At 52.3% G+C, this 9,212-nt stretch overlaps 1 protein-coding gene across 2 annotated transcripts; it reads left to right on the top strand.

Annotated features, from left to right (window-relative positions):
* Positions 1 to 149: 149 nt before the first annotated feature.
* VPS18 (VPS18 core subunit of CORVET and HOPS complexes) lies at positions 150 to 8,000 on the top strand. 2 transcript variants are annotated; one of them, XM_019725459.2, is made up of 5 exons: positions 150 to 574; positions 1,652 to 1,793; positions 3,859 to 3,950; positions 4,109 to 5,979; positions 6,694 to 8,000. In XM_019725459.2, exons 1-5 carry the CDS (start codon positions 484 to 486, stop codon positions 7,417 to 7,419), a joined length of 2,922 nt encoding a protein of 973 aa, XP_019581018.1. In that variant the 5' UTR covers positions 150 to 483; the 3' UTR covers positions 7,420 to 8,000. The 2 variants fall into 2 exon arrangements, with proteins under 2 accessions (XP_019581018.1, XP_019581019.1); XM_019725460.2 differs by lacking the exon at positions 150 to 574 and having other exon boundaries at positions 1,656 to 1,793; positions 3,816 to 3,950.
* The last annotated feature ends 1,212 nt before the right edge of the window (positions 8,001 to 9,212 follow it).

Below are 9,212 nucleotides of genomic sequence, written 5' to 3'. Positions count from 1 at the left end.
CGCCCCGCCCCCGCCCGGGCCCCGCCCCGCCCCCCGCCCGGGCCCCGCCCCGCAGTCCTCGCAGTGCCTCCCTGTGGTCCGCCGGGCGAAGTTCCTGCGCCAGCGTACGTGAGAGTCTGAGAACCCGGAAGTTACGTTGTAGGCGCGCGTCCGGGGGCGGGAGTCAGCTGAGTTGCCACGGCGAGGTTGGGATCACCTGGGCTCTACTAAAGGCAGCGGGTGATCTCTTGCCGGTGGGAGTGGGGGGCAGGACTGCGCCAGATTCAAGGGGGAGGGCTACCCGGTCTTGTCGCTCTATAAGGCGTGAGCATAAAAATCCTCAGGACTTTAAAGAGGAGGAATCGGTAGCGGATCGCCAGGACCTGTCAGATTACTGTCGAGGCTGGGGAGTGGCAGGCTCCAATCCGGGGTGACAGGGATCCCTGGGGGGGAGCCCTGTTGTAATCCCTAGGCCCGGGACGGAGAGTCCAGAGGCCGGACACCATGGCGTCCATCCTGGATGAATACGAGGACTCCCTATCCCGCTCGGCCGTCTTGCAGCCCGGCTGCCCCAACGTGGGCATCCCCCACTCGGGTAAGGGAGGGGAGGGCGCTGCTGCTCTTCTCAGCTCTCCTGGCACCTGCGTGTGGGAGGAGTGGGGAGGGGGCCTCCAAAAGCTCTGGTTCACCTCCTGGAAGTGCAGTCTGGGTCTAGGCCCCTGATTCTCCTGAGCCTTTCTTGGCCCCTAAGTTAGTGGGTGGTAGAAGTTTGAAAGAACCCCAAGAGCAGCCGCGTGATCTAGACCCTGCCACTAGGGTCCTATAAGAGGGAACTGGGACCCAGATAAGGAAGTGACTTGCCCACAGGACTGCAGTTGGGAGAACTGAGAATAGGCTTCAAGCTTCATCTAATTCTGTGCTTTTCTCACCAGGCCCCTTCTGGAGGTGGGAGGAAGAGAGTGGGCAAAGAAACTAGTGAAAGGATGATGTTGTAGGGGAAGGAGCAATGATCCTAGATGGAATTTGTCACTGAACAGGAGAAAATGAAATATTTTAGGCTTTTGCTAAAGCTGGGTGCAGCCTGGTATTGAGGGGAAATTTTTGTAGAAAATAGTATAGAGTTGGCAGAGGGGTCTGAAGTGCTGAGGTATTTTGGGCAATGGTAAAGGAATGAGAGTAAACGCTAGAAAGTAGCTTCAGTTTGTTAACCAGCTGCTTGGAACAGTTTTCCAGGACTCCCTCTGCCCTCATTCTTCTGTAGACATACTGAGTGTTACTGCGTGGGCAGGGAGGAGGGGAGAGAGTAGAACTAGGTGACTTTTACTTGAGCTGGGGTTGTAGGGCCAAAGACTGCTAAGGGAAAACGCCCAACCCTTTCCCCCATTACCACTGGGAGCAGGTACATCATGGGGTAACAGTATCCCAAGGTTTCAAAAAATCAGCCCCTCCAATGCTGTCAGAAGTGTGGGGAACAGCCCAGTATCCCTAATGTAGAGGTGATCAGCAAACTACTTGACATATTTATATTAAACTGTTTGTTAATCGAGGTCCTGGAGTAGGAATATGTTGGGAAAGTGGAGAGGAGCACTGCTTTTTAATTGTTGTTGTTGACTCTCCTTGCCCTTCCTCCGTCTCTTCCATAGCTAACCTTTTTTTTGCTTTTCCCCTGTAGGGTATGTGAATGCCCAGCTAGAGAAGGAAGTGCCCATATTCACAAAGCAACGCATTGACTTTACCCCTTCTGAGCGTATCACCAGTCTTGTCGTCTCCTGCAATCAGCTCTGCATGAGCCTGGGCAAGGATACACTGCTCCGGTAAGTGAGGGCTCAAAAGATGTAGGATTAGGGAGTGGAATGGTGGTATTTGGGGATTCTTAACTGACTCAGGCCTTTCTACCCACCTGGGTAGGTGAAACAATAGATTTGGAATTTTCAGGAAATAGCTTTCCCAAAGAGAACCAATGTAGCACAGTAGTTCAGAATCAGATAGACCTGGATTCAGATCCCAGCTCTCCCCCTTACCAGCTATGGAATCTTGAACAAGTCACTTAGTCTCTCTAAATGTGTCCCTTCATCTGTTAAAAGACAGTACCAAGCCACCAAGTTAGTCACATGGATCAGTGGAACTGTCTAGAGTCCTGAAATAAATCCACTCTAAATAGAAATAATGTATCTTAATAAAACTGGAAATAAATAAATAAAATACATGGCAAAGGTGTTAGCAAAATTGTTTATCTGGGATAAAACAGCTAAGCCTCTATCACAAAAAATGAATTCTAGGTGGAATAATTATTTAAATATAAAAAATAAACAATGTGAATATTAAAAGAAATTTAATAAATTTCTGTGTTCTTGGACTGAAGGAATACCGTCATATTTAAACTAGAAAATCCACATGCCACAGGAAAAAGGTAGATGTATTTGATTACATAGTAATTGCTATTGTGACAAAAAAAAAAAAAAAACAGCACATGAATCAGGTCAAGACAAAAGATGGTGGAAAAATAATGTTTTTCCACATGACTAACAATTTACATCCTTGTTTCTTAAAAAGGCCTTGCAAGTTAATAAGAAGACAACTTAGTAGGAAAGGGAGGGCAAAGAATATAAACAAGCAATTCACAGAAGAGAAACTCTAAATTTCTACTAAACATCTGAAAATATTTTTAACCTCTGGGAAATGCAAATTAAAATAATAGCAAGATGCCATTTTTTAAAAAACCTATCAGATTGGCAAAAATTAAAAACAGTAATATGTGTTGCTGGTGAAGATACACAGAAGTGGGCTCTCATACACTACTGGTGAGAGTATAAATTGCCACCATCTTTTGGAAAAGTAACCTGGCAATGTCTATTATAATTTTACATATATATAACACTGACCCAGCAATCCCATTTTGGGGAATACCTAACCATAGGAAGAAAAGTACCAGCTTTGCAAGGATATAGATACAAGGATCTTGATTATAGCATTATCTGTGGTAGTAAAAACTGGACCCGAGCTGAATGCCCATCACCAGGAAAATGATGATTATATTATGATTCTGCCATAACAGGGAATATTATGCAGTTATTAAAACAATGAGTTAGAGCTGATTCTGTTGACCCAGTAGAATATTCATGAAATATCGTTACGAATCAGGTAGACCTGGATTAGCAAATTACTTGACATATTGATATTAAAAACTTGAGAAAAGAAAGTTATAAACTAGTATACACACACACACACACACATACAATATGAAAGCATTTTTGTAAAAACAGTGACAAAACAACCCTATTAATGTTATAAGCATGGAGAAAGATGTTAATATCAGTTTCTCCATTGAGATTAATGGGGATTTGAGAAGAAAATTTTCAGCTTTTTCTTTATACATGTTTGCACTGATTTCTTTAGGTAGCATGAGCATATAATTTGAAAAGAATTTAATAAGGGAAATATAATTCAAACAGGAGCACTCCTCAAAGTTATTGTGAAGATTAATTGAGATCATACTAGATTGAACTCTTGGCGTGGTGCTTGATATATAGAAAGTGCTCAGTAACCATTAGCTACTATTTGTTGTTCGTTCTTTACCCTACCAATCTGGGATACCCCTGCCCATCTTCCCAGATGCACTGGAGATCGGTTGAGCAGAGGGAAAAGACTTTTCTGCTTAGTGACTTCTCAAAATGAGATGGGGGAATCCTCAAAACTGAAGGTTCTTAAGTAGGACCCTGTATGTGGTTTAGCGTTCCCTTGGGATTGCATTCAGAGTTTTCGTGTATCTGTAGATGTCAGGGAAGAAAGGCTGTGGGTCTCATCAAATTATAAAGAGGTCTGTGATTTTGAAAAAGGCTCTGCCCTTTTCGGGAGTGATGCTGACTCTTGTCCCGACAGCATTGACTTGGGCAAGGCAAGTGAACCCAACCACGTGGAGCTGGGGCGCAAAGATGACGCCAAAGTTCATAAGATGTTCCTGGACCACACTGGTACGTGCGGTGGAGGTCTGCGGTGGGGGCGGGGTGGGGTGAGGCTGAGGTGAAATCACTGCCTGGGTGGGTGGGATCTGAGGCTGGTAGGGGCAAGGAGGAGGCCCAGGGTGGGAACGGCAGCATCTTCTAGGGTGCCATGCTCTCCCCCACTCCAGGCTCTCACCTGCTGATTGCTCTGAGCAGCACCGAGGTCCTCTACGTGAACCGTAATGGACAGAAGGTACGGCCACTGGCACGTTGGAAGGGGCAGCTGGTGGAGAGTGTGGGCTGGAACAAGGCCCTGGGCACTGAGAGCAGCACAGGCCCCATCCTGGTCGGCACTGCCCAAGGCCAGATCTTTGAAGCAGAGCTCTCAGCCAGTGAGGGTGGGCTTTTCGGCCCTGCCCCAGATCTCTATTTCCGTCCATTGTACGTGCTAAATGAAGAAGGAGGTCCAGCACCTGTGTGCTCCCTCGAGGCTGAGCGGGGCCCTGATGGGCGTGTCTTTGTTATTGCCACCACTCGGCAGCGCCTCTTCCAGTTCATAAGCCGAGCAGCAGAGGGAGCCGAGGCCCAGGGCTTCTTGGGGCTCTTTGCTGCCTACACTGACCACCCACCACCATTCCGGGAGTTCCCCAGCAGCCTGGGCTACAGTGAATTGGCCTTCTATACTCCCAAATTGCGCTCTGCACCGCGAGCCTTTGCCTGGATGATGGGGGATGGCGTGTTGTATGGAGCATTGGACAATGGGCGTCCTGACTCCCTGCTGAGCGAGGAGCGAGTCTGGGAATACCCAGAGGGGGTAGGTCCTGGGGCCAGCCCACCCCTGGCCATCGTCCTGACCCAGTTCCACTTCCTGCTGCTGCTGGCAGACCGGGTGGAGGCAGTGTGCACGCTGACAGGGCAGGTGGTGCTGCGGGATCACTTCCTGGAGAAGTTCGGCCCACTGAGGCACATGGTGAAGGACTCCTCCACGGGCCACCTGTGGGCCTACACCGAGCGGGCTGTCTTCCGCTACCATGTGCAGCGGGAGGCCCGGGATGTGTGGCGCACCTACCTGGACATGAACCGCTTCGACCTGGCCAAAGAATATTGTCGAGAGCGGCCTGACTGCCTGGACACAGTCCTGGCTCGGGAGGCCGATTTCTGCTTTCGCCAGCATCGTTATCTGGAGAGCGCCCGCTGCTATGCCCAGACCCAGAGCTACTTTGAGGAGATAGCCCTCAAGTTCTTGGAGGCCCGACAGGAAGAGGCTCTGGCTGAGTTCCTACAGCGAAAACTGGCCAGTTTGAAGCCAGCTGAGCGTACACAGGCCACGCTGCTGACCACCTGGCTGACAGAGCTCTACCTGAGCCGGCTGGGGGCTCTGCAGGGTGACCCAGAGGCCTTGACCCTCTACCGGGAAACACGGGAGCGCTTCCGTGCCTTCCTCAGCAGCCCCCGCCACAAGGAGTGGCTCTTTGCCAGCCGGGCATCCATCCACGAGCTGCTCGCCAGCCATGGGGACACAGAACACATGGTGTACTTTGCTGTGATCATGCAGGACTACGAGCGGGTGGTGGCATACCACTGCCAGCATGAAGCCTACGAGGAGGCCCTAGCCGTCCTTGCCCGCCACCGGGACCCCCAGCTCTTCTACAAGTTCTCGCCCGTCCTCATCCATCACATCCCCCGCCAGCTGGTGGACGCCTGGATTGAGCTGGGCAGCCGGCTGGATGCCCGGCAGCTCATCCCTGCCCTGGTGAACTATAGCCAGGGTGGCGAGGCGCAGCAGGTGAGCCAGGCCATCCGCTACATGGAGTTCTGCGTGAACGTGCTGGGAGAGACTGAGCAGGCCATTCACAATTACCTGCTGACGCTTTATGCCCGAGGCCAGCCAGCCTCACTACTCGCCTACCTCGAGCAGGCTGGGGCCAGCCCACACCGAGTGCATTACGACCTCAAGTACGCACTGCGGCTCTGCGCGGAGCATGGCCACCACCGTGCCTGTGTCCACGTCTACAAGGTCCTGGAGCTCTATGAGGAGGCCGTGGACCTGGCCCTGCAGGTGAGCTGATCTAAGACAGGGGCCTGGAGCACAGCAGCTTCAGATGCTAAAGGGTTGGGGGGGTGACTGTGGCTGGGGGCTGCGGCCTCCTTTGTAGAGAAGTGCTGTAGTGTAGGGGTTAAGAACACGGACGCCAAAGTCAGGATATGAATTCAGATTCTGCCTCTCAGGCTAGTTTCTGAATCTCTCTGTGCTTCAGATGATTCAGCTGCAAAATGGGGGTAATATGGTAGTACTTTCCTCAGAGGGTTGATTAAAGTACTGTGTATGAAAAGCACTCAACATAGGCCTGGCGCTTAGGTAAGTTCTACGTACATGCCAGCTATTGTATTATGGTCACAGTTGCAGAAGGGGAAGATGCTGAGTGACATTTCTCAAATCATGGATTATCTCCTAAAGGACTTAATCAGAATGTCTGTGGGCGGGGCCCAAAAATCTGTGTTTCGTTTGCATTCCCCAGGTCATTTTCAAACTCACTAAAATTGAAGCCCCACAATTATAAGTAGCTTTTCCAAAGCTGTGACAGAGACAGGCCTGTCACTGGGACAGGTACCTCCCGGCCCTGGAAGCCCTGCCTTGCTTGCTGCCGGGACTGCTGGGAGTCCTGCCTTCCAGCCTCTCCTCAGGCCCAGGGTCTCCCAGGGCATCTGTGTCTTTTATGGTCTCTCCTGGGTGGGGAGGGGCTAGACCCTAACACACACGGTCTCCCCTCAGGTGGATGTGGATCTGGCCAAGCAGTGTGCTGACCTGCCTGAGGACGATGAGGAGCTGCGCAAGAAGTTGTGGCTAAAGATTGCCCGGCACGTGGTGCAGGAGGAGGAGGACGTGCAGACGGCCATGGCCTGCCTGGCCAGCTGCCCCCTGCTCAAGATTGAGGACGTGCTGCCCTTCTTTCCGGACTTCGTCACCATCGACCACTTCAAGGAGGCGATCTGCAGCTCACTGAAGGCCTACAACCACCACATCCAGGAGCTCCAGCGGGAGATGGAAGAGGCCACAGCCAGCGCCCAGCGCATCCGGCGAGACCTGCAAGAGCTGCGGGGCCGCTATGGCACCGTGGAGCCCCAGGACAAATGTGCCACCTGCGACTTCCCCCTGCTCAACCGCCCTTTTTACCTCTTCCTCTGTGGCCACATGTTCCACGCTGACTGCCTGTTGCAGGCCGTGCGGCCCGGCCTGCCCGCCTACAAACAGGCTCGGCTGGAGGAGCTGCAGCGAAAGCTGGGGGCTGCTCTACCCCCCACCAAGGGCTCTGCCCGAGCGAAGGAGGCCGAGGGTGGGGCTGCCGCAGGGGGACCCAGCCGGGAACAGCTCAAGGCTGACCTAGATGAACTGGTAGCTGCTGAGTGTGTGTACTGTGGGGAGCTCATGATCCGCTCCATTGACCGGCCCTTCATCGACCCCCAGCGCTACGAGGAGGAGCACCTCAGTTGGCTATAGGAGGGAGTCACCCTGTTGGGTGGGCAGGCAGGTGGGGGCAGCTGTTTGCTGCTTTTGGGAAGGCTACGTCGCAGTGTGTGCTCAGTCATCTGGAGACTGCAGGGGGAGTGGAATTATAGCTGTCGCCCATGAGGGGTCAGCACCTGCCAGCCGCTTGTGCGGTTCTTCAGAGCTGCCTTGGAGCGGCTGTTACCCGGATCAGCCTGCCTCCCAGCCTGCCGGGATATGAGCCTGGAGAGGTCACAAATCTGACCGAATTCCTGTCCCCCTGCACCTAACAGCTCGTTTTTCCTTTTCACTCTCCGCACACAGCCTGTTCACCGAGAGTGAGAGTACCATTCTTCCATTTCACTCTGTGTGCCTCTTCTCCGAAGAAGCCCTGTCTCCTGTCTGCCCCCGGGTCCCAGAAATGAAAAGAAAACCTCTCCCAAGTCCTGGGCATGAGGGGTGGGAAAGGTGGTGGGCATGCTCTTGTGCACACTGGAGCTCCAATGTGAGGGGTGCCCTGGGAAGAGGGCCTCAGGGGGACAGTGGGAGCTGCTGATGGGATGGAGAGCATTAAACTGTCTGCACTGCTCTGATGGCTCTGGAGTTGATGGCATTGTGTTGATGCTGAACTAAAGGGCGTGTGAGTGATCTCCAGGAGTGGTTGGGGTGCCACAGGGAGGCTGCCAGGTCCCTGCATGCTTTCAAGCCTTGGCCCTTGCTCCTTCACCTGGAGGTGTGACAGGACGATTTTGCCATTTCTTGCTGGCTTCCTTGTGTCTCCACTCTATCCTTTCCGGCTCCAGGCTTCTGTTGGAAATTACCACCCACCATCTTAAGTTTGGAGTAGTAACTATTCCTCCCTTTGGCCAGCAGGTGGTGCCATTTCCCACAGAATTCTTTGTTCTCTGGCAGCTGGAGGCGCTGATTTGTCCTTTTCTCCACCAGTGCTTCCTCAGTCTATTCCTTCCCTAGTTTCCTAAGAATTTTCTGGGAGTCTCCACTGCCTAACCATGAATCTAAGCCCCTCATTCTTCCTACCCCCACTAGCCCTTACACATGCTAGATGTTGCTTTTGCCCCTCTCTGTCAGCCTGGATCTCTGCGTGCCCAGGTTCTGCCCAGCTTTAGTACTGCCATACCACTGTTTGGCATTTAGCCATAATGTTGAGGTTCAACATGGAGGTGAGACTGCCACTGCCACCATCCATGGCATTTGGCAGATATGTTTTCTTTCTATCTAGTCCTGTGACCTGCCCCTCCCTCCAGATTACACTTTTGTTGTGGCTGGCGGCTAAGCCACAGCTAAAGAGTCCTGGAGCGGAGTGTTCCTGTGACATCAGCTGAGCACCTTTTGCTCCGTGGACTGGTGTTCACAGTCCAGTGCCTGGCCCTATGGGTGTGGTCTATCAGCTGCCAAACTGAAATAAAAGAACAAATGAGTGTTCCCGGAATCAGGCTGGGGTCAGGGCACCTGGCTGGTGCGTGCAGGCTTCTCTGTCTCCCTGCAGCCAAATCCTTTCCCAAGACTTATCTCCTGCAGTCCAGGTGGAATCTTGCCCTGCAGAGTTTCCCAACCACTAGAACAACAGGGGCTTTTCAGGCCTCTGCCAACTTAGAGGGCTGGAAACTGCCAATCTTTGATGAGCCTCAGACTCCCTATCTTCCCCCAGAAGCAAGAGTGGGAGTAAATGTGTGTGTATGTGGGGGGTCTCACTGGGTGGGTAGAGGGCATCGTAATCCTGTTCCCTTTCCATTGTTCCAGGAGGATTTGGACGGCTCCCACTCCCTCGCCCTATGTTGCCGAAG

The sequence above is a fragment of the Rhinolophus sinicus genome, linkage group LG03 (assembly GCF_036562045.2).
Source record: "Rhinolophus sinicus isolate RSC01 linkage group LG03, ASM3656204v1, whole genome shotgun sequence".
Classification (NCBI taxonomy): domain Eukaryota; kingdom Metazoa; phylum Chordata; class Mammalia; order Chiroptera; family Rhinolophidae; genus Rhinolophus; species Rhinolophus sinicus.
Note: the sequence above shows the minus strand (reverse complement) of the source record. Positions and strands in the feature narration are given on the sequence as shown.

What these genes read in the sequence shown, in the direction of transcription:
- VPS18 (XM_019725459.2), top strand. Translation starts at nt 484, where the DNA reads ATGGCGTCCATCCTGGATGAATACGAGGACTCCCTATCCCGCTCGGCC. An exon ending in CGTGGGCATCCCCCACTCGG is followed by an intron (nt 575 to 1,651) that starts GTAAGGGAGGGG and finishes TTTCCCCTGTAG; the next exon opens with GGTATGTGAATGCCCAGCTA. An exon ending in GATGTTCCTGGACCACACTG is followed by an intron (nt 3,951 to 4,108) that starts GTACGTGCGGTG and finishes CCCCCACTCCAG; the next exon opens with GCTCTCACCTGCTGATTGCT.